Genomic DNA, 25,187 nt, shown 5'->3' on the forward strand with positions numbered 1-25,187 from the left:
GACTCAGAAAGATGGGCAATTACCAACTGCACCAGTCGGCCGTCGATTAAAAACTTAAGGTATAAATTCTGAAGAAAGAAGTCAATAATATTATTGTTATCAGCAGACTATAACCGTCCCACTATTGGGCACTGACCTCATAGAAGATACAGTTTTAGAGCATAGACCCACCACGCTGTTCCATTGCGAGTTGGCGAGCCTAACAACTATTGTCATAATTAAAAAAAACCGGGGCCGGCGTACCCTCTGAGGTACGTGGGTTGACACCGCCAATTTCAGAACTCCGAGCTGGTACTGACTTAACAAAAAAAAAACAGTGTCTAGACATGCTTACCACTTAATCAACGAGGCAGTCAACAAATAACAATATTATGATCTTTTATAATAATAAAAAACTTTTGTTAAAATAAAGTTTTGATAAGACAAACCTCTCAGTCTTAGTTACTTGGTCTTCTAGTCAGACTATTCGAGAGAAGAAAACGAGGATGATTTATAAATACTCATTGAATTAAGACTTCAACTTTATAGAGTCTTAATCTTGCCACAAATCTGTCAAGTAGTAGATATAGTTTCGAATTTCGATCGTCGCAAACGACTGGACGTGTAAGCACCACGCTAAGGGTAACCTTCATCGCACGCGAACGGTGCGGTGTCTCATCACACAATGTGCGGTGATTTTTTTCCACCGAGTGGTAGAAAGCCAATTATTTACTAATGTGTAAGCGCGAGTTGCGGGCACCGGTTTTACCGGCCCGGCAGTACAAGTCTGGGCCTCACCTCACCAACACGCAGGCGTTGCGTTTGTTATCCGCAAGCCTGAATGATGAATACAAAGTTAACTGAATCAATGATATTTTATTTGAGAAAATAAGTGTTTGAAGTATAACTGTGATATTGTTTCGAATATTAAAAAAAACGCTTGAACAATGAATGAGACAATGAACGAAACAGTGACAGACACTTGGATGTGGCTTCGGGATGTGATGGGGTGGTGGCTTGAAGACTCTGGTGCGGAAGAGCATCAAGGTCTGAACATGAGCGTCCTGAAAATGGACCAAGCGTATATGGTCGGAGTGGCAGACAGAGACGTTGGTGTCTACTCCGTTTCCGACGATTGTTTCAGAGTGAGTAACCAGTTTAGTATGCCTCACATCCTCAGCCCATTAATATCCCTCAGCTGGGCAAAGCCTACTCACTCATAATACTAGAGTACGTACGTACCTATTAAGAACTCAAGCCCACAATGCTTGACACTGCTCCAACGGCGGGCTCTTAAGATTATTTATTTTTGCTCTTGGTTTAGTTCAATCATATAATAAAGTATTTTTACAAACAGCGACCACCTTTGTAGTTTAGGGACCAGGCCTTTAAAAGGTTTAATTTTAACATTGAAAGTTTGCACGCAAATAAATGCGATAACTTTTCGACGGGTACAAGCTCAAGGTCGCGGAATCGGCTAACAAGTTTATAAATGCACATTCCTATTATTTTTTAAATAATATTACAGATGTAAATACATATATTTAAAATAAACAACTTTTTGCTAGTAAAATCAAAACTACAAAAAAACCAAATGCTCTTTGTTATTTTTGTTTATAAATTAAACATTACTTTTATGAATTTTGTGCTTAATACCAGGTAAATATTATATTAAGATATTATTTTCCTTATAATATTACCTTCGCAATATTTTCCCTCTATCGTAAAGAAAGGAAAATTTATAATTATAAAATACATTTTTCATTGAGAGTTTCGCTAATAAATAACATTTTCTTCACTACGTATCTTTTAGACAAAGGCACTCGACCATGTCAACGAGCCTTTTGGTTGTTACGTGCTACAAGCAAATATGTTAGTCAACTCTCAAGTGTTATTGATAGAGGCACAAATTCGAAGGTTATAATAAAGTTCGAAAACCTTGATATAAATTGATTAGAGGATTTTAGAAATCAAAATAAATAACAAAGTAACATACCTAGGTATTTAAAATGGTTTATGTCAATTATTACCTTTACACCTCGAACTATTAGGTCCGTAGTAGATTTGTTAATGCATCGGCTACCTTCGGTTTATTCTACTGCAAAGAATTTTTCAAAAAACTCTGTTGAGTTTTTGAAAAACTTTTGTTTAAATAAAATTAAAATTAAATACAACTCGCTCTTTCTCTACTAATATTATAAATGCAACAATGTGTTTTTTTTTAATATTTCGTTTTTTCACGCAGCCACAGAGAAATGTTTTATCTTGCCATAACACAAAATAAATATGGTTACACATAACATAACATATAGTACCGGAGAGGCATGTGCTACTGCTACATTTCGTCCGGAAACTTAGATTCAGTCGGAGAGTTCTAGACACTGTGGCTGGAAAAATCTCATACATCCGTATTTTTTTTTAATACACACTCTATGTTTACGAATGAAACGAAGCCGATCATGAAGGCAAAACTGTTTTATTTTGCTTTTATAATTTTTTTATTAACACATTTAAAGTTTAAAGCTAAAATCAAAATAATTTACAATAAAATTTAAAATTACTAGGCTGAATAATAAATATTATAGTCTGTCAAAAAATATTAGAAAGTAATTTCTGCACTTCTTCTTAGTACTGAAAAATATTACGTAATTATAAAAAAAGAACATATCATATTCTAACTACCAATACAATAAAACGCAATGAGAATTATATATATTTCATCTTGAGTATAGCTTCCTATATTTTAATCGATCTTCGTGAATTTCAAGCTATTACACAGTAAAAAATTAACATTTACGAGTATACAAAATAATTTAAGATACAATGCTCACATTTTAGCACATACACTAGAGACCTAGTGTGGCCAGAAATGAACAAAAGTAGTTCTGTTTCTTTACTTTTTTTCAGCTACAACAGAAATCCAGAGCCTAAAAATAGTATGGCACGTTCTCCGCTAAAGATAAACACTACCCGTTAGACTAAAAGATAGGTAGGTACCTAAAACGATCAAAATACCTTTTCTTTTATACGACTGAATAGGCTGTATGATCAATGTTTGCTTGTCTTGTGGCTTAAAACTCATGTTTTAAGAAATATTTTTTATTGTTTTTTTATTTCATTCTCTTTCCTTACGATAGATATGCAAATAATTATGTTCAACTCAGGAACAACCTATTCTCACCCTCAAACTATTACTTAACTGTCTATGCTTAAACGGCCTGACGGTTTATGATGAATTTTCATAGTAGGTAGTAAGGTATTTTGAGTTGTCTTTGTATACACAGAGGATAGTTTATGGAAGTAAGAAGTGTAACTAGGCAACTAGAAAAAGACTCACTAGTAGCACGCTGGTGAAGGAGTGAAACTTTATAAGCCCGATTAAAAAATATACCCGTACCTGTTGATCTCTCATGCTGCAGGCATTTCCGATGGGAGCATTTCAAAGTCCCAATCATTGCTAGAGTAGGTAGTTAACTACTGAGTAACAAAATAAATTTATTTTTATTGTCTAAATAATGTTTCTTTTAAAATATAGTACTTTAGAACGATAGAACTATCTTAAAGAAACATTATGTAGGTTATAAACTTGAAATATATAGTGCCTAATATAAACGTTGGTTTGAGTATTTATTTACCGAGGTTAAAAATGATTATGATGTTCTGAAATAGTATATTATATGTACCTACCAACTTATACATTTAATATTATTAAGAGATTCCGCTGTTTTTATCCCCTTATAAGTTTGTTTACTTTATTTAAAATTAGACATCACATAAGTGAAATGTTTAAATTACATAATTTAATGAATTAATATTCAATATCCACGCAATAACTTTCGCCTAGGCAATACAAACAACAGACAAGACAATAGCGCTTTTCCGAATTAGCAGTGGTGACGGTCAAAACATAAAACAGTGAAAGAATTCGTGTTTATTGTCAATTTAGCATCGATACGCTATTTAATGACAAAAAACGTTACCTCATCGACACGACGTAATAAATAATGAGACAGCTTGTAAGTCTGTTTGTCATCAAACTATAATTCTATTCAACCAGTGAAATATCATAATCTGTCATATATATATATATATATATATATATATATATCTAATAGGTACTACTGTTTATTCTAAGATTGAAATATATTGAATCAGTATGTTAGGGCAATCTACTTGTTCATATAATACTTAAATAACGAAATCACAACATATATGAGGTGTAGAATTTAATGGCGGTCCAGTTTACTGTATCATAATTATATTATGTCCACCAATCCGCAATGGGCTAGCGTGGTGGACTACGGCTACCTCTTCTCATTGTGGGAGGAGACCCGTGCCCTGTTGTGGGCCAGATAAGGGGCTGATATGATGAATTGCATTATAATTAATTAAATAAGAATTAATAATGTAATTAGTTTGTATATTGAAAGGTTAGGCGCGATTTCTCTGCTCATTATAAGAAGTTGATTTGCGTATCCGTTTTTGGTCAAAATCTAGCGCGTTTAACTGTAAACGCGAACTATTCTATAATCTATGTAATATTAGTGTTTGTTTTTTTGAACGTGCAAATCTCTGGATGCAGAGGCATGCGTTTGAAAATTCTCTCTTCTTTTCGGGTTTTTTTTAAAAATCTGTCCTTAAGGGGTTTAATAGGGATACAAGTTAATTTTTAAATCACACTGAACGCAAAAAATACCAGTTAAATTATTGAGGTTATAAGGTATTAAACATCACGCTACGATCCTGAGGAGTCGAGGAAACGAAATAAAAGTTTTTACTCAAGGGAAACTTGTCAGAAGTTGTAATCGGAAACGTAGTATATATAATAGTAGCATACTTATTATTAACCGCTGTTAGAACCTAGCGTACTCTTTATAACAAAGATGATTTACTGAAAATATTTTTTTATTTTAATCTAATTTAACAAAATATAATAAGAAAATTACTATATTTCCTGTAAAGTGTAAACAATATATTGTTAGCGGCAATTATTCATTTTCCAATAACGATTTCTTAGTCCTTCATCACGCTTGTGTAGTTCTGAAAGTTTTAATTTTGATTTAAACACGCACGCAAGGATTATATCTTCACAATAATCACGTCTAACTGAAAATAATCGTTGCATCTTTAAAAAAGATAACATGAAATGGAATGAAAACTTCTATACAACTTTTAACAAGCAGACGATGTAGAGGACAATAATCACAATTGATATAGTATTTTAGACTTTTTTTCATGTTTACCGGGTGACATTAATCCAGGCTATAATATTATAAATAAGAAAACCTGTTTATTTGTTAGTGCTGCTCGGCTGAACCGTTTAACAGATTTTGATAAAATGTAATGTTACTCGCATCCTGGATTTGGACATAGTATAATATTTATACCGGAAAAGCTGCTGGTAAAAGTGATACGCGCGAAAATTTAAAACAATAGCATTAGTTACATAAACATGACTTGACTAATATAGTGATAGAAATAAAATTATTTTATTTTATTTTTTAGCAAAGAAATTTAATTGTATCGGTTTATGTAGGTTGCGTTTAAATATGGCCGATGCATCGTGCTCTACTCAACCTGCCAATTGACGTGTCATGGGAATTCCAGGGGAAAACACAATTCATGCATTACAACCCCTAGATTGCTTTTCATTTAATAGTTCAATGATAGGAAGTACTAAGTTGGTACCTTCATACAGACAGAGTGAAAAATAAACAATACTTATTTTTACTATCTTTCGAATTCATATATTCGTGTCTACTATTCGACAATGATGAATGATTTAGTAATTAAAAACGTATATTTATTATAATTTTTTTCTGTGCAATCGAATAAAAGTGATGCCTGCAAGCCTCAAATTGTTATTAATAATTTATAATACTATTAATAATCATGGAATACTTCTAATCGTTCTACTGATCGTGATTTTAAATACTGATAAATTAGTAGTAGTAGTAGTAGTGTATATTCTTAGAGTTTTGCGCACCGCTATAAGGATTCATATGTGAGCCAATTCCTCATAATGGTTGCCTGGAAGAAATCACTATAAGCGATAAGGCCGCCTTTGTTACACAAATTTAAGTGCGCAATAAAGTATTTTTGATTTTTGATTGATTGATCTTTCTTCTCGTCTCTAAGCTTTAGTTGTATTAGAGCATTTTGTGACAAAGGGGGTTCCCCGGACGAGCGCTGTCACCTCTATGCTTAATTTCTGCTGCGACGCAGCATTGCTATGTTCCGACCTGAAGGGCTTGTTTGCTGGTGTTATTACAGTCACATGAGGCTTAACACCTACTCAGTAGGTTTAGATGCAGGGTGGCATTTAGTAGGACTTGTTCTTTATATGCCCTGCGAAGGGTTGCTCTGTTTATTGACAAAGGTTCATTCTTGCTACCAGGTGTGAGATGGCCCATCCCTGACTATTTCCGCCAATTTTAACTATAAAAAAACTTATAATTTATAAAGACTTCCCTTGAATAAAAAAAGTCATTTCGACGCTGTGTTTCATTAAATGTTTTGAGGATTTCTAAAGTTTTGTCTGTGCAACTATTTCGTACTGTTTGTACATCAGACTTTACTAAGACTGATATTGAGGGAACATAGAAATTAGTTTACTTTTTTTCGTATTGTGTCATGGATTGCGAGCACGCTATTGTTCTCGACTGGGAGAAATTACAATGCGTTATCGAGTTATGTGCAGGTGATGAAACGATCGACTACCTAACTGTTACAATAAACTCAATTAGTTACACGCACGTGTGAGATTATAGAAAACTCCTAATTGTCTAGGTGATACTTAAATAGATATATACTCGAATTAATCCGTTTTTGTTATAATAATCTCATACATACTTACTTACACTTTTGTAAACCAATAAAATATTAACGAAATGTTCAGGTCAATCATGGAATCTTTATTTCTTACTAGTATTTAGTTGTATGCCTAATTTACACTCTGACCCCTGAACTACCACGATGCAAGAAAAAACAAGGCGAATCTCTGTGAAAAACAAAAACAAATCTATTTCACGGGCACCGGACATATTTTCGTGATATAAAATATATAAGCTATTTCAGACTATAATCTTTGTGCTCAATTAAACCCAGATCAGTTAAGCCGTTTTGGCGTGATCGAGTAACAAAAATCCATCCAAACTTTCGCAATTATAATATTTGGTAGAGATAAAAGGTAAAAAAATAATTACTTAATAAACGTGGCATAACGTTGGAATGTATAATTATCAGGTCAATTTAAGTGTAAGAAAGCACTGCAAAACTATTAAAAAATAAACATTTTTTTAATAAAAAATTTATTTAATTTGAGTAGGCTTCCTAAACTAAACATACCTAATGTTTGTAGTGACTCTTACCAGTTTCGACATTATGTAAAGTGATAACGACTTAGACACCGGGAGGTATCTTTGCAACGTTCGAGTCCATGTAGGACTGAAGTGTATCGAAAAAGCAGTCGTATTTATATCAAAATAACCACCAACTCTATGTCATGAACATTGGTTTTCAATCAAATTTGTAAAAATCCTAATCAATTTAATAAAATATCTGGCAAATATGTATTTATAGTTATCTAAAGTTTAATTATTTACCCACTTTATAAATTTACAGTAACAAAAGTTTATTAATAAGGTCGGCACATGTGCAAATTGCATTTTCTTGTATGCCTTTGCTTGTCTGGAAGAGATCGCCATTTAGCGATAAGGCCGCCAAATTGTACGTTGTACCTTATTGTGCTGTATTTGCATCTCTGTAAACTTTCTCTGTGGTGTTCATTCATTCATTCAAATTCTATAAGTAATAATTTCATTGCAGTGTCCGTTTGAGCTACAGAAAAATATATCAGCAGGCACAAAGGGATGGTGGGTTGTCAGTACGGCGAGGCGATCTACCCTGAGGGTGTATGAGGGCTTCACAGACGACTACATGACAGCTAGAAATACTTCGTAAGTCCATACTTCCGTACTAATACAGTGAATACAAAAGTGAGTCGCGGTGATGGCTCAGGAGTTAGGACTTCGGCCTATTTTTTATTTATTCGTTGTAATGTACGTTTTTAACAATTGAATATTTATTTTAGTTATTTATTAAGAGCACTTAATTTATTAAGGTCGCCTTTATAACACAAATTTAAATTTCTTGTACCTTTGCCCTTTTTTATTTATTTCTGTTTTTGAAGTTATACTTCTTTTGGCGCGTTAGAGAAAAATGGTGAGAGTTAATTTTTGTGCGCGCGCACTACGTCACAAAAAACCGACACCATGAAGCTAGCTATAGTCAACATTTTAGTTTTTATTAAAAAGGTTTGACAGTTGACTTTCAATAATTCAAACAAACATTTTTCTATTGTTAGTGTCGTTTTTTTTGTAAACGTAGAATAAGGCGAATGATAAATTTTTTTAAAAGATCTTGTTACGCCTAAGAAGTATAACTTCTAACGCGTGTACATAAGTACACTCACTTTTATTTTCTTGTGTGCAATAAAGTATTTTGGATTGATTTGATTGACTAACAACATAAGTACTACACGTTTCTAAATATAGCGCACACAGTGACATGCATTGAAATGCACGTCAATTACACAATTGCTTTAACCGCAAAGACATCCTGTGGGCCCGGCATATCTGAGAACTCAACATAATTCTCTCAAAGGCATGTAAAATATATCAATTCACACTTGGAAAGCGCCTAAACCCATTCAGAGTGGAGACCTGTGCCCTGATGATAATGACAATGCCTATATAAAATTGTTTCGTTGGCGAAGCGCGGCGCAGTAGTTTTAAGTTGGAGGTCCCGGTTTCGATTCCCGGCAAGGGCAAATTTATAATTTCTGAACTTTCTCTAGTCTGGTCTGGTGGGAGGCTTTGCCCGTGGCTCGTTATCACTCTACCGACAGACGTGCCGCTAAGCGATCTAGCGTTCCGGTACAATGTCGCATAGAAATCAATTAGGGGTATTGGTTTAATATAGACTAAGACTGTATTATAACTTACCACCTGGTGAGAATGCAGTTAAGGGCTAACTTGTAGTGGAATAAAAATATCATATTAAGATATGAAATTATATTTTACCTTAGTTATTTTTTACTCGTTATATTTTTTAATAAACAATGTAAATTTTCACAATGACGGACAGCCCGTCCAAATGATGGAACGTTCCGGTACGATACCGCGTAATAACCTGTAGTAAGAGGAAGGTTTATTATAATAAATGCCATACAGATTAGCCTGCTACCATCTTAGCCTGTATTGCACCACTCACGATACCTAGATATGATTTCAGGCTTGCAGTTGTATTAAATAACTAAAAAATAATGTTTGAAGAACCTAATAAAACGGCAACTGAACACTGTTAATGTAAACATAATATGTTAATTTGAATACTTTCATTTTACATTGTAAACAGTAAAAGTGATCTTTCGGTGATAGGTACCAGGCATGCAACATGCTTGTCGGCGATTTGAACAAAGATAATAAATAAATAAATAGATATCAGTCAGTAAAAATATGTTTTAACCGTAGGTACTTACAAACCGTACATACCGTAGTTGTAACTACGACTTACAAATTATGTTCCTAAGTAAGTAATTGATATTTGAACTTTTTTAGAATTTTAAAGGGGAACAACTCATGTCATACATGATTTTATCGAAATTTTACAAGTTTACGCACTTAGCGGAAGTTCTCAAAAAGAAAAAAAAGCCCGATGTGGAAACATTTTTTATTGGTGCTATGCTCCTATGGGTGGATCATTGCGTTCAATAAAACAAACAAACAGACTCTTCAGCTTTAGGTATATATCAGTAGAAGATAGGTAGGTCCCTAGTTAAGTTGCCTAATGAGGAATCTTTTAACGATTAAATGCTGAACTATGTACTACAAGTAATGCTTACCTACGGTACCTACTGTTCTTAAAAAAAATACTCTCTACTTTCTACAGACGCCCAGGTTTTTGGGATATTCTTAGGTCATTCTGGTTTTTACGGATATCGTTATTTCCTACGATATTTCTTTGATCGGGCTAAGCCCCGACCAAAGCTTATATACAGAAGTTTATTTAAATATAGATTTTTGTTTAAAAAATAATTGTTATAAACGTACGACATATTTTTTTGAGCCGTTACTCGTATTATGAGTAAGCTTTTTTATGCTAATGAATTACACACATACTCATTGTTTCGACGAACAATAACTCGTGGATTGTTTTTTCTCAGCTCTCTAAGGTCTTTGGTCAATGGATGACTTCCTCGATCAAAGATTCTATTGATTAATTATAAAGTATAATAAGATATTTCCTAGTTCCCTTCTATTATTTTATCATATAACACTTAGTGCGACTTTCTGTTTAAAACAATACACGTTAAGGTTACACAACTTTCTTTATTTTTCCCGTTTCCCGCGATATGAACTAGCCTAGATAATTTCTAGCAACGTCCTTGTCCTACCTAACTGGAAAAAGTCTTGCGACATCGGTTCATCCTTTTTTTATGTATAAAGAAACCCAGATTATACTTTGAAAAATCGTTTACCTGCCTGTGAAAATCGCTTGCAGTCTTTCAGAAGGTTTGGTTGGATAGGCAGATGATTAAAAAACCTTATATTATGATATCGTCATAGGGCTTTGACCTGCGCTGATCTTCAGTGTTGGTTGACAGGTTTTATTCCAGAGCATTTATCGAGTTGTAAGAGCAGACATTGTAAAGTGCAAACTTTCCCTCACTTCTTGTACTATGCTCGAGTAAATTGTAGTCTTTAAGGGAAGGTCGACAGGTTAAAACTTTTGACCTTAAATTTGGCTCAAAATGTTTGATTATTTGCGAGAAAATGTTACAAACATAGACAGTAGATGAGAATGATTTTATGGTGGAAAGATTTTTGTGTTTTATTTAAATATAACATTTTCTTATTTGCAAGTTGCACCTTTTAAATGACAAGAAAAATCTTAAGGCGGGACAAGCGTCGGGACAAGTCGGGACAAGCGGAAACCCAGGATCTTAATAGTTAGATATCCTGACCACTAGACTGAAGGCAGCTAATCTATACATAATATGATGAATGAATGAATGAATATACTTTTATTGCACACCACAAAAAGTACGTAAAAATAAGAAAAGTATCACAAAACAACGTATACAATTTTCTTTACTCAGCCTAAAGACGAAACTCGAGGTGAAGTTTAAATTACTGGCGATTACTTCATAAGAAGACAAGGTTATTATATTAAATGGTCAAGTTTTCAGTTTGTATCCTAATTTGTAGGAATTTTACTAAGTATAACTTTTGTTTGCAGAGGTTTGCTATGTCAGCTACGACCGAATATGGGACAATTCGGCGTGTACACATTGAACGCGACGGGCGAAGGCTGCGATGTAAGGACCTCTAAGGAACCTGTCGATATTTATATGCGTAAGTACATAGGTTATGTACATTTTAATCGTAAATTATTTCGGCGGATTTTCGTTTCGCCAGATTTTTGTTTCGCTGCCCTTCATTTAGACAGATTTATGTTTTAATATGTTTTTTATCCAGAGTGGGATAGGCTTATTGTTAAGGCTTTGGCTTCCCTCGTAAGGGAAGTCCCAACGTATTGGGACTGAGTTCGATTCCCGTCAAGCACCTCTAGTTTTCGGAGTTATATCCGATTGAAGCAATTAAATATCACTTGTATAGCAGTCAAGGAGAACATGCCTGAGAGTTTTTCGGAAAGGCGTGTAATTCTACCAATCCGCACTTTGCCGGCGGCGTGGTGGACTACGGTCTAACCTTTTCTCTTTCTGACAAGAGACCCCTGTCCGGTAATGGACCGGTAGTGGGTTGATAATAATGAAAAACTATTATGTATGTGTAATGACTATCTTGGCACTCATATCTTGGTTAATCAATAAATATTTCCTGATTCAAATAAATTATTGGAGACAATAATTTTAATTAAACTGTGCGCGCATTTCTTATTTGGCTCGTAGTTGTTTTTTATTGAAAACCCAATTTTGGGGGGACGTAAGAAATGTAATGGACGCTACTGTAGTAAGTATTCGCTTGCCATAATACGTAGGTATACATTACATCAATCTACTAAAAACATCTCTGCACAAGTCAACTATAATATAATTTTATCGTTGTGAACTCAAAACAGCCGACCCGATAAAAATGAAAGAGATATGTTTGACAATAAAATATATTTTCCTGCTCCATTTGATCGAACAACCATGACATACTAACAATAATAATCGGCGGCCTTGTCTATAGCTTCAACATAAGCACCTGCTATTATCTTTTAAAGGTATCACTCTTCTTTAAAGAGATTTAGCGGGAGAACAGAAAAGCTTTTTATGGTACAAAATTTATTTGAAATATATTTACACAATCAAGTTTTCAGTACTTTTACTTAGTTAGTTCTGGTCGGATATATTTGTTTTTCAGGCTTATATGTAATAAATGCTGTTTGTAACAACAAAGTGAAAAAGCCAGTTTCATACTCTTTAATGCTTTGGTGAACCAAACTAGTCTTTACTTTCTTAACTGAAGTTAAGAAAGTAAAGTTTGTCATGTATAAGCGGTTATCTCGTGTTTTATAAACCACTTTCAGCATTGACCCTTTTAGCTGTATAACAATCTATAACAACAACAATTGCCAAATAGACTCTTTTCCTTCCTTTCTGTCACAAATATTTTATCTTTGCTCTGCTTAGACCAGATTCTGATCGATTTCACTCATTTAGCTAGAGCGATTAAGTTTTTTTCTCTACATAAAGCGGTCAGCTTTAGACATCAATCTAGTTTATACTTGACAGTTATTTGAATGGACCGTTGCAGTCTGGTTTGCAGATGATTTAGCTAGATTTTTAGGTATAGATGAAACTGTTTTAGTTCATATTAATTTACGCGGTGAAACTAGTTTTATAGTTTTTTTTGGCTCGCTTCTTTTAATTTAATAATAAATGGCTATTAGGACACGACTAGAAAAAAACCTGCTCTCTGTGAAAGATACTTCGGGTTCGATTCCCATGACTGGAAAACGTTTGTGTGATGAATGTTTCTCAGTGTCTGGGTGTTTATCCGTACTATATTATAAGAATTTATGTATATTATTCCTAAAAGTATTCATCAGTCATCTTAGTAGGTACTCATAGCATAAGCATAGCATACTTTGGGACAAGATGTGTCTATTGTTATAATATATTTATTTATTTTATTCCTGACGTATTTCATTTCGTTAGTCAAAAAATACTAAATACAATTTAAAAAAACGGTACATTACTTTCCTACAGTGCAGTGTGAATAACTAAAAAATATTTCTTTGGATGATTAACATTCATAAGTATGTGAAATTAACAATGAAAATATTTTTTCATGATTTTTTGTGGTTAGTAAAGTAAAAAAAAAAGTTTATGGTAAATTAAATCCATCCATCCATGGTAAAGTACTTGAAACTTACATTCAATCTTGACCTATCAGAAACGCACAGTCGGACTTCAAGAAGTCGACCTATACTAAAATCTGCATAATATCCGTCATCAATGCCATATTGACGATAGGTTATGTAAGTTAAGTGCCATATTAGTTTATTCAAGTTCGCCAAACCAGTGTCATCCAGCTGATTTGCTAACGTTTAATACCTACCCACCGTTACTTATGCATGAAAACGAATCCGGCCAAGGTATCTTAAATATAGCACTGCCATATTATGATGACCTTGAGTTATATGAACTAAGAAATTACTCAGCGGGACATAAATAAGTCCATTTCGTTGGACATGTTTACGAAATTTGTTGGTTTTCCATCGATAACAACTGGCTAAGAATACCTACTACCTACTTGCGAATATTATGCTAATCTTCTATTTATAAAATTAAAAAAAGAAACACGTAACCTCACAGCAAGTTTGTAGTTATGGCAAATTGCAATAAATATCTGTCATCGTATCAATCTTGACATTCACTGCGGGACATCTTTTGTAGGGAGTTTCAAATACCACGGTCTTTTTCAACGGCTCCCTGCGACTCGTTTGATGTCGTCTGTCCACCTCGTTTGGGGCCGACCAACGCTGCGTTTATCTGGGCGGGGTCGCCATTCCAGCAACTTGGAACCCCCAACCTTCATCGGTTCTTCGAGCTTTGTGCTAAAATATTGATTTTTGGTCATACATATTAAATAAATATATGTATATTTTAAATAGGACCTTGTGACCTTATCACCTGGTGTTTAGAATAGTGAAAAATAATTAGCACTGAAACTTCTTACGCAAAATCTTTTAATTGGTTTGTGTATTCGAGTACGGCACTTTTTAGCCTTCTAAAATCGGTAAATAACACAATATCCGCGATCCCGATAATTTTAAAAGTAGGGTATTTTTACTATTTCTGTATATTTAGTTTAGGCATTTGACAGCCGGATTAGCTCTTTGATAGAGCTAAATACCTAGTTACATGTCTAACATGCTCAATCTCCATTTCGCGAAACGATAATTAATAGCTATGCAGCCTCACTGCACACACATGATTCTTAAACATGTATCCCCCCACCTCTATAGAGAAAATCGCGAGAAAATGCAGTCTCGAATTGAGTAAATTAGAACACTAAAATATACCTTCACTTCACTAGCGTTACAAATAATGAATTCTTACTTACGATCACTACGTATCAACGTACGTGTTTATTATATGAAAATATGCACGGTAATAAAAGTTAGGAAAGGAAAAAGACCTTCTTTTTACAGCACCCATTAGTTGAAAAGATGAATTTGGTACTACGAATTAAATTGCAACAAAAAATGTTTAGTGGCGAAGAAAACAACAGGCGCGTTTCGTAAAAAGTGATTAGAACACTAACGGTCTCAAGTCACGCGCTAAGGGTCGGAGAAAATCGTGAAAATCTGGCGGAACTAATGCCTAAACATTAGATCGAGTGAAAGTACTAATTTATTTCTAGTTAAGGATATAAAAAGTATAGTATATAAACTTTTTATAAAGCCAGTATTTTTAATTAAATTATTTTTAATTTATTTTTGGGGAAAAATTTCTTTCACTTGATTTTTTAATAAAATTATCATTATGCGATTTAAAAAAGCACGGTTGGCGTTGCGCACCTGGCCGTACCTTTTCGCAGCCATACTTATACTTTCATAACGTTTATTTATTAATCATATACCAAATTAAAGCTAATTTTTTTCTATTTAATATCATATATGGTTGCCTAAATAAATCCACCCGAAAATATGGGTTGCTGGTTGTTAAAAATTATAATTATTTAATGAAGAGTGAAAGAGAGTTAGCGGGTAACATCATTCGTCAGACGAAGATAACAATAGCCGACTGTGCGACGATTTTAAGCCATTGCGCATGCGTTGAAGTCAATGTCGAAAATACGGGGTAGTTTATTCATAGTAAATGAGACGCAGTGTATTCTTCTTAGTAGTTCATGAGTATTCGAAGCGATGGCGCTCATTTATTTGTGGATCGAGTTTGAAACGGAACGCAACGTTTGGTTGATATGGGTGACAGTTGTCATCGTACCTTATACTTTTTCCTTCGATCATAGTAAGTTAGTAATGTTTCGCGTGCAAACCTCATAAGAATAATTAATATAAGCATAATAAATATCAGTGAATTGCATTTTTTTTTAATATACTGTTAATGAGAAAGTCTGTTCGTTCTTCAATCAATTAGCTACATATCAACGTGTTTTTAACAACGCTGACGTTATTTCTAGAATAGAGATAGTTTATGAGATAATAACCGGGAAAAATTTACAGAAGTAAAACGAAATCCTGTCATTACCTATACCGGCAACTTACTTCTTCAACGGCACATCGACATTTCATGAAATTTTATATCTCAAGTCTTGAAATAATAATATATACTTTTATATGGGATATTTTTTTATTTCGGAAGACCTATCACGAGAAGTCTACTTATACGAAATGTACCGAACTAATTTATTGTTAGACCTTATTTAGCGTAGCAAGATTTGCAATAATAGCATTAGAAGTAGAGATACTCGTAGGTACAACACGAGAGCCGAGAGCGAATTACAGGCTGAGAGGGCCAAGAGCGAAGCATGGTAAAGTTCACTGTTATCGACGAAGGACGTTCGCCGTTTGCTAAATGTTACTTTGATTAGTGTTTTTTTTTTACTAGGAAGATGGTAAAAATGTATGGTAGATGTTTAAAAATATAAATAAATATGCATATAATACCTTCCAAGTACCTATTTATGTCTACGAAACGGAAGTTTCCTCAAGAATCGTTAAATTGATTTTAAACTCTATTGCTTGCTTGTTATCATATTGCTTGTCATCCAATTCAATTGTACAACTCTCCGAAGAAACCCAATAACATTTACACAACAGCGATCGATGTATACGATTCATTGTCAATTGTATTTTGTAACTGATATCGCCATGTCACCATATTAACGTTAAATTGGCTTACAGTTAGAGGGAGGTACGGATCTCGTTGTCCTAAATCTTTTGTTCCGTCGACTTGGAATTATTTGATGAACATCATCCGTTAGATACGACCCAGAATACTGAGAAGCGTTTAAGTTGTTCACATTTATTGTTTAAATTCAAATTCAAATTCAAATTAATTCAAGTACAGGTGACCACAGTGTCGCAGACTTGTAAGTAACGGGTTAGGGTTTGATTTAGACTTTCAGGTGAATCAATTTAAGAATTTATTTGACTAAGGCCAGTCTTCGGTCGCTAAGTATTCCAGTCTACCGGCATAGCTTTAAAGCTAAAATATGTCATTAGCAATTTAGCGGTCGTTAGGGTTGGTAATTAATAGCATCTAGAACCCCGGGGGTTTTAAGCTACCTTACCCGTTCTCTCTTATGTATGTGTGTATCTAATGAATGGCGGCCTAGACTGTTTGTAAAAAGACATAGATATGATTTTTAAAAGTTAAATTTTAAAGTTTATTTCTTTACTAGATTCCAAGTATATGCAGGTTGTCTCTATAGTAGGCCGAAATAAAAGAAAGAGAGACTTAATAGTGCAATTCTTAAAAGCACTGCCTACTATAAAGACTTAAAACAAAGTCTTCAGAAAACTACCTTGTTGGTCTAGTAGTTCAGATTACGAGGTTCGATTCCTGATTCAGATCAGAAATTGTTGGTCAGAATCCTAATACAAGTTATCATAACAAACATAATTATAATTGAACACACACGCAATAGAGTCACATACCCTTAAACCCTTAGCCTATTAACGTCCCAGTGCTGCGCACAGGTCTCTTCTCCGACTGGCGTTCGCTTTAGAGCAAGGACCCACCACGCAGCTCCAATGAGGGTTGATGGGCTTTAACGATTATTATTACAAGTTAGTTATAATGATTTAGTTAGTGATTTATTTTTAGGAATGTAGTTACAATTAATTGCTGGAGTGTCTTATGAATAGATAAATAAATAAATAATAACTAGGACCGACTGCTTAGCGTGCTTTCCGAGGCACGGGGGTTAATGACATTAGAGTCGGAGGTTCCTCAATCCTAATCCTCCTTCTAACAGAGAGGATACCTCGGCCAGTAGTGGAAACTATTCAAATGATTAGTCTTACAATAACGGTTAATTTGCATCATCTAGCTCCCTCGTTAAAAACCCTGTGCACGCTATTTCTTACGCATTAACTTAATGAAACGGCCAACGATAATCAGTCAGTTTATTATAGAGGCTCGTAAATTAGGTTGAGAGGCAATTAACTGTTGGTGAATTAATTAATTTACACTGCCGCAAATGTTTGTTATATTTTCCGTAAGCTAAATAGAAAAGATCCCAGAAGGCCATTCTTTCGTGGTTTATTCTGCTGAGAAGGCGGGTGTCTGAATCAATCACGATATATGGCCTGGCATCAGCAGTGACTGGGGTCCACGTTACTGGCAGTAAATCTGTCGTCCTTGGTGTCGGATTTCTAAAAAAAAAGAAAAAAAATTGTACAAATTGCTGAAATTGCTTCTCCGATTGAATCAAATCTAATAGAATAGTTAAAAGTTTGAGTTGACCCAACGGTCAACTCAAACTTCTATTAAATTTGATCGCGCGTATCTACTCTGCCTTATGGCCAAAACTTTGCGATTGGTGGCTAGTAACACAGTTGGATGCCACCGCGGACCCTGGTACTTGTATACATATCGGTACATCAGATGATATCTAAATATTTAACTGTATGAGACCTACAAATTCTTTGACGAAATGTGTTAAACCGAACCATATAACTTTTCAAATGAAAAAAAAAATCGAAATCCGCTCAGATTTGAAACTGAGATGTTAAGATTTTAGGTAAAACTTAAAAAATATATGAAGAAGAATAAAAAGTAAAAATATTACCCAAATTTTATGAAATTTGCCCACATTGTTGTTAGACGATCACTTATTAATTTACTTTTATCATTTCTTTCATCTTTAGCATTCAGCATTTGAAACATAAACTTTAATTCGTCAGAATTCGCGGCACCAATTTCTTCGTCACCGTCAACAAAACTAAACTCATACTCATAAACTGGATTTGCATTTTCGCTTAGCAGTTTAGTAATTGTTCTTTGAACAGGATGGTTATAAACAATATCGGAATCAAACTTTTCTAAACTTGATTCTACGATTTTGGAAATAGGTTCATCACCAATATAAAACCGTTTAACGACTCTTACAGCTTCGACTAATTGGTCTTCATCTAAATTAAAATTGTTCCTTACTGCGTCGTCAAATGGATCACCCTTGAAATAATCGTCACCATAAATGCTTGCCAATTTCAAGTTTTCATTGCTTGTATGGCCAATCAATATTGGTGTATTTCGCACTTTCCTAATATTGGACAACGAATATGGGTCATACTCTACGAAATTATCGATGCCGCTAAAAGATTTTTCTCTACAAGGCTTTAATTCCAGTTTTAACTCAACTGCAGCTGCAGTGACCAATTCGTGTGATGTCTGTGTAAGAAAACTCAAAGCTTCTTCATTACTAGTGGTGTTCAAACCTAAATATTTGGAAATTTTGATTGCCGCGTCCACATCAGCTTCGACAAACGTGCCAACATTTTGAGGAGTACCACTTTGTGCTATAACTTTACTATAGGTTTTTTGTTTGTCTGAATATAGATGTAATAAAACTGAAGTTGCACCGGCTCCTTGGCCAGCTATCGTTATACTATAAGGATTACCACCAAATGATCCTATGTTTTGCCTTATCCATTGTAATGCTTCGTGTTGATCTTTCAATCCTTGATTACCCGGCACGGCAGGTATATCAAGACACATAAATCCATAAGGTCCCAAGCGATAGTTTACAGTAACGACTACAATGTCTTGTTTGACAAAGTTTTCTGGTCCGTATTCGCCACCGAATCCTACACCGAAATCTCCTCCGTGAATCCATACTAACACTGGAAGCGGATTTTGGGAGTTTGCTGAAATCGGTGAGTAAATATTCAGCCGTAAACAATCCAATACTTCAATTCCCACTGACAGAACATTAGGATCGTTTATAGTTGACTGGGGGCATTTAAGGTGACCATAGTAAGCATTAAACACGTTTATCCCGAATCCTGGATGAGGCTTTGCTGGCTAAAATATGAAAATATTTTGATTATATTATGCGTATTATTGCACATATTCTTAATTAAACTAAGATGGCAGGTCTTAGAAAAGTCATCATCATCATCATTTCAAGCAATTGACGTCCACTGTTGGACATAGGTCTTTAGTAGGGAGTTCCAAAATCTACGGTCCTGGGACGCCTTTTTGCAGCGGCTCCCAGAAACTCGCTTGATGTCATCTGACCACCTCGTTGGAGGCCGACCAACGCTGAGTTTACCGGTGCGTAACAGTAACTGTAATAGTTCTCTTTCGCCACTTAACATCATTATTATTTTTTTATTAAATTCTGAATACATTGACATGATGACGATGATGATGAAACATAATTGTATTGGTTTCTCGGAAAACCAGTGGTCTCAACAGGAACATATCACCCTTTCTTATCATTAAAAGTCTTTTATAAACTGCATTACTTATACCAGAATTATAGTTGCACTAATATTTAATTTGGAAATGTGTATCTTACACCGAACGGGTTGTTGACATCCACTTGAGCATATGGTATTCCAAGAAACGCCGAATAACTTCCATCACTTGATTTCGTGCCTCTCACTAGCCCTTGACCTATTATAACAAGAGGATCTACCCTTAAATCTAAGCATTTAACACTTAACAGTAAACACAAAACGTAAAATAGAGCAACGTTCATTTTTTAAAGAGCCATGAGATTACGAACAATAATATGCAAGTGCCACTATCGTGAGCGACTTTAATAATGCGCTATCAGCGAAAAGTTTTATATCGTAAATAATAAGATGAACTTATCTGTCATAAGATCGATTTTCATCTCCGTTATCATAGAGGACTGATGATCGTTGTAAGTACACTTGTGATGATTGCAAAGGTATCGTCACTGATAAGCACACGTCATGATAAGGAGAGTATTGATATTTATCAAAAATTACATTGGCTTGTTATATTCACATACCTACACAACTAAATGCTTCAAAACTTGATCCCGACTCTGATGTTATTTACACGGTAAGGTCGTTTTAGCCCCGAATTCTGTAAAGTGTTTAATAATTTTGGTTTACTTACTGTACGCCACGTTATTTTAGTTATTTATTTATTCTAAAAAAAGGCTCTTTCGTAAAATCTATAAACTATTGGTTACTATTCAAAACGAATAAGTATTCTACTACTTGTCACCGGTATCCTCTCGGAATGAGAAGACGATTTAGGCTTTAGTCCACTCTCAGGCATGCAGGATTTTTTTCCTTCACCGTTAAAGTAAATCACATTTAATTTAGACCTAAAACGTACATAGCTCTGTAAAGAAACGGCTGCTGTGCTTGGAATCGAAGTCGGTCCCTTCGAGAGGAAGGCCTAAGTCGTAACTGTGTCACCTATCATCTCTATACTTACCGAAACTTAACCTCTTTCCTGACATAATATAGGAGCTTTTTGGTATGTTTCAGCTCTCCTCCTTCTGCTGGGAGTTTTGATCGGGGCATGGCTACTTTATGGAGTGCTGAAGCTTATCATGTCAAGGGTAAGGCGTTCAGCAAAGCTGCGCTACGGTGACAAGGAGCTCGCTATACAACAGAGATTGCGGGCTTTGGACACCTTTAGAGGGTCAGTGCCTAGGCCAATATAATTTAGAAAGCTAAGACTGAGATCTATAGCTCAGCGTACTTTGACTTTTCTCAGACTGTCTCTCTCTCTCTTTCTTTCTTAAGCCTGCACAAAGTCTAGGAGGTATCTAGTTGCCGATGTAATAACAAGCATAGGAGGTTCGACCAATACGCCTTAGGTTGATGGACACATGGGAATAGTAGATCGTGCACCTTGCATGTTCTGCGAAGTGTATTACTGTACCTATATAGGAGATAGATTTCAACTAGCAGAAGAGTTTAAAGTAGGTATACACCCACTCAGTTGCTTCAAAGGGAATTGGCCGGCATTTACGGTTACTATCACTTGTTGATAATTGAGACCGACGGTTTAACGCTCTTTCCAGGCTAGTACTAAGAATGTCTTATTAGAAAACAAATTGATTTTCTTAAAAAAATCTAGACTTGGATCACATTTTAAAATCCATACGTCCGGAACAGTTATTAACAAGGATTAAAATAGAATGAACATATTCTTCTATCTTGTATCTTAATCACAGGATGGCAATAGTGTTCATGATATTCGTGAACGACGGAGCCGGCGGGTACTGGTGGATGGAGCACGCCACGTGGAATGGTCTGGCGGCCGGCGACCTCGTGTTTCCAGCCTTTCTGTGGATCATGGGCGTCTGCGTCCCACTTTCAGTCAAGAGCGCCTTCGCGAAGGGCGTGCCGAGGTGGAAGATTGTTTTACATATTATCAGGGTAAGATTTTCAGTTACGTGGCTAGTTACTGCAAGATTTAGAACAGAAAATATTAGAGTGCTTCCACGATTACTTAGAATATGCATACGCTTTATATTAGATTGTTTTTGAAGAACTGGGAGTTCCTGGTCTCGTTCCACGGGTGGAAAAATTTGAGAGTTCTGAATTTTCTCTGGTCTGTTCTGGTGGGTGGCTTTGGCCATAACTAGTTACAATCCTAGATGTGTCGCAAAGTTATCTAACGTTCCGAGTGGTTCCGACTAGACCCCAATTAGGGGTATGGGTTTACCATACTAACTTGTAGTGGAAGAAACTAAATTATGATGGTATGATTTGAGATCTCCTAAATATCTAACGAAATAAACAAAATTTACTACAATCAATATAGGAATAAGATTATTGTGTGGTGTACACAACCCCACTTCCGTAACCTATTGTGTACACCTACACCTCCCTTCACTAAGTGTCGAATATCAAGAAGGTAATCTGGACGATTGTACTAATTTTCTTTTTTGCTTATTCATAGTTCTTGTTTTCTTATTTGAGGTATACAATAAGGTGTGTGTTGTTTAATTTCATTTTATCAAGTCAAGCAAAGAAATGGCGAGACATCAATAGTACAGGCAACTAGTACTTTCTTACATAAGCAGTACTTACAATCTAAAAAAGCAACGAGTTGAGAACGTCCGTCTTTTTGAAATTGAGTAAAAATATACTATTTCGCATTCCACAAACCGGACACATCAATAAAGAGCCGACAAATTTTCGAAACAGCGAATACGCAATAAAAAATATTTACCTTTTCAATCATTACTGTAATATCGTACCTACTAAAAATCAATAAAATAATAACAATTTTTGCTTTAAATACCAACTGGACTAGGATCCAGAAACTATCTCAGGATGCAATGGAATAAGTATTATGCGGAGTTCTGATCTTGCGATATTCATGCGCCGCGGAGTTTATGTAATCATACTGGTTTCTTAAAGGTTAACCGACCCGTCTACCCTTATAGTAAACAAAATAAGCAGTTGAACCAGTCTGCGAGCCTCGTCCCGTTTGCGCTTATGTAATGATAGCGGTTTCTGCGGTGGGCTCCGGCGATGATTTATCACGAACCTCTCATCGTTTTGAAAGTACCAACTAACTTTCTAGAAAATGGTATCGTTCGCAAGGAAATTGGAGTGTAAATTGGTAAATCACCACATTTACGTTTATTTTGCAATAAAGTCAATGGATGTTAGTGAAAAATGGTAATTAGAGGAATGTTTTTTTTTTAAATAAACGGACTTTAACGTAACTCGAACTCTTCAGATTTCATTTCATTTAAAAGAGTTTTAATCACAGAACGTTCACTGCTGGACATTGGTCTTTTATAGTTTCCACGCGCAGAATGTAAGAACAAAAGAGACTATAATAAGATACTTTAAATGGCTATAAAATTTGAGGATTTCTCTTAATTTCTATGGGATCGCCAATCCGATCAACCTTCCTCCCTTGATGGCAGACGGCCACCTATACTAACTTTTTCCAACCATAAGATGTTTTTCAAGATAATAAAGCGGTAAATAAAGATAAAAATATAACTCATCGAAAATAGAACCTTCTCCTTTTTTGAAATTGGCTAGTAATGGTTTTATATAGTTAGGTTGCACTTATGTGCAGTTTTATTTGCCAATTGTTTGTGGTAGGTTTTCGTTAATATCATATTATCATACCTTATTCTCATCCTATCATTCTTCCTCTTTAGTAGGAGAGAGGGGAACTGGCATGTTCCTCTACAGATCACGAGGTCCTTAGTTTGATTTGCTCGTAGAGCCATTTCTTTTTTCTGTAAATAAAATCACAGTACGAGCCCGGAGGAATTTAGCGGTGTCCACAGAGGCACGGGACAGCACATTGAGCTAACTTTCCCGAATGATTCTTGACATTAAAAAATAGCAATAAGCAACATTTTTGGCCCGACACGGCAATCAAACCTAGGACATCGTAATTCGTACATGATAACAAATAAACCCAATGGTTCAGTAATTGTTTGGTGCTAAATTATTTTTTTGAATGCGTAAAGTTAAGGCCCCTTTATTTGTACAGCGTATTTGTTATTGGCCGAAGAATTGCGTTCAACAAGAAGAATATTTGTAACCGATTGCATTTGTATCTTGCGTGCAATGCGATAAATATCGATAAGCGGGAGAAGAGCGTTTGAAGTCTGTATCGTGTTGATGCGATCCTCAGCGCGTCTGTACAAACTTACGTGCTCGCCACGAGACAAGTCTGAATAATCGCGTGACGCGACTTGCGAAGTGGCTAGTGTATGATTATAAAGTTATCCGCCGCCATACATTTAAAATCGTGTGACGCGATTTGTCGCCTGGCCAGTAAGTTATACATATGCGCGTTCGCATCAATAAAATCACAAACACGCAACTTATAATGCTCTGAATATTTCTCGTCTATGTACAACTTACATTCTCTATCAGTGGAATTAAAAAAACATCTACAGTTCTGCGCGGATTTGGGCAAAAGTACATAAGTTCTTATGAAATTAATTCACGAGCAATCGTAAATGTTACATAATTTCGTCCACTGCATTTATCTTTACATACGATCAAATATCTCACGCAGGTAGTACCTACTTATATACATGTGTTTCATACAAACGAGCGATTTTATCATTTTGCAACACAATTTCATTGGAAATTCTGCGTTTGCGTGCATAAGACATGCACTTTCACAACTACCCTGGTCGATTACGAAGCGATTATTTTGTGTCGCTATTGATACATTGCATTATTTGTTCTTGTTATAAAACTTAGTATGCGAATAGTTACTTCAGTGTATATTAGGTGTGAGTTTAATGTAGAGACGGATGGTGGGTAGGTATATATTAGGACTACTATCTATATACTACCATTGATAGAAAGTGACCTAGAAATGTATTTATTTCAATTTTTCCTCAGTTTCATAAGTTTATTTTTAGAGACAACTTTTCCAGCGGGAAGACGACCTTATTATGTCATATCCAGCTAAACCTAACCTATCCTAACCTATCCTATCCGTGGATTAGAACGTATCCTATCCTACTAAGGCAGCTACATCGTTTGCGGTTTTGTAACTTTATTATCAACTACGGGCCTCCACTCAGAAAGTGAGGGTACACCTAGCTGGCCGACTGAGGTTGGACTTCACAGGCCTTTGAGAACATTCTGAAGAATTTTTTGGTTTGCCGGATTCCTCGTGATGTTTTCCTCCCAAGTAATATTACAAGTTTAGTAATGGGATTCTT

General features: G+C 35.2%; 1 protein-coding gene across 1 annotated transcript in view; it reads left to right on the forward strand.

Annotated features, from left to right (window-relative positions):
* The first annotated feature begins 802 nt into the window (after positions 1-802).
* LOC120623877 (heparan-alpha-glucosaminide N-acetyltransferase) overlaps positions 803-25,187 on the forward strand; it is a 32,547-nt gene continuing 8,162 nt past the window's right edge. Inside the window, exons 1-5 of the mRNA XM_039890153.1 lie at positions 803-1,124; positions 7,807-7,937; positions 11,281-11,396; positions 21,001-21,157; positions 21,696-21,900. Coding sequence (XP_039746087.1) covers positions 927-1,124; positions 7,807-7,937; positions 11,281-11,396; positions 21,001-21,157; positions 21,696-21,900 — 807 coding nt within the window. The 5' untranslated portion in view covers positions 803-926. The remainder of the gene's footprint in view (positions 1,125-7,806; positions 7,938-11,280; positions 11,397-21,000; positions 21,158-21,695; positions 21,901-25,187) is intronic.

This window comes from Pararge aegeria, chromosome 5, assembly GCF_905163445.1.
Source record: "Pararge aegeria chromosome 5, ilParAegt1.1, whole genome shotgun sequence".
In the NCBI taxonomy this organism is placed as follows: Eukaryota; Metazoa; Arthropoda; class Insecta; order Lepidoptera; family Nymphalidae; genus Pararge; species Pararge aegeria.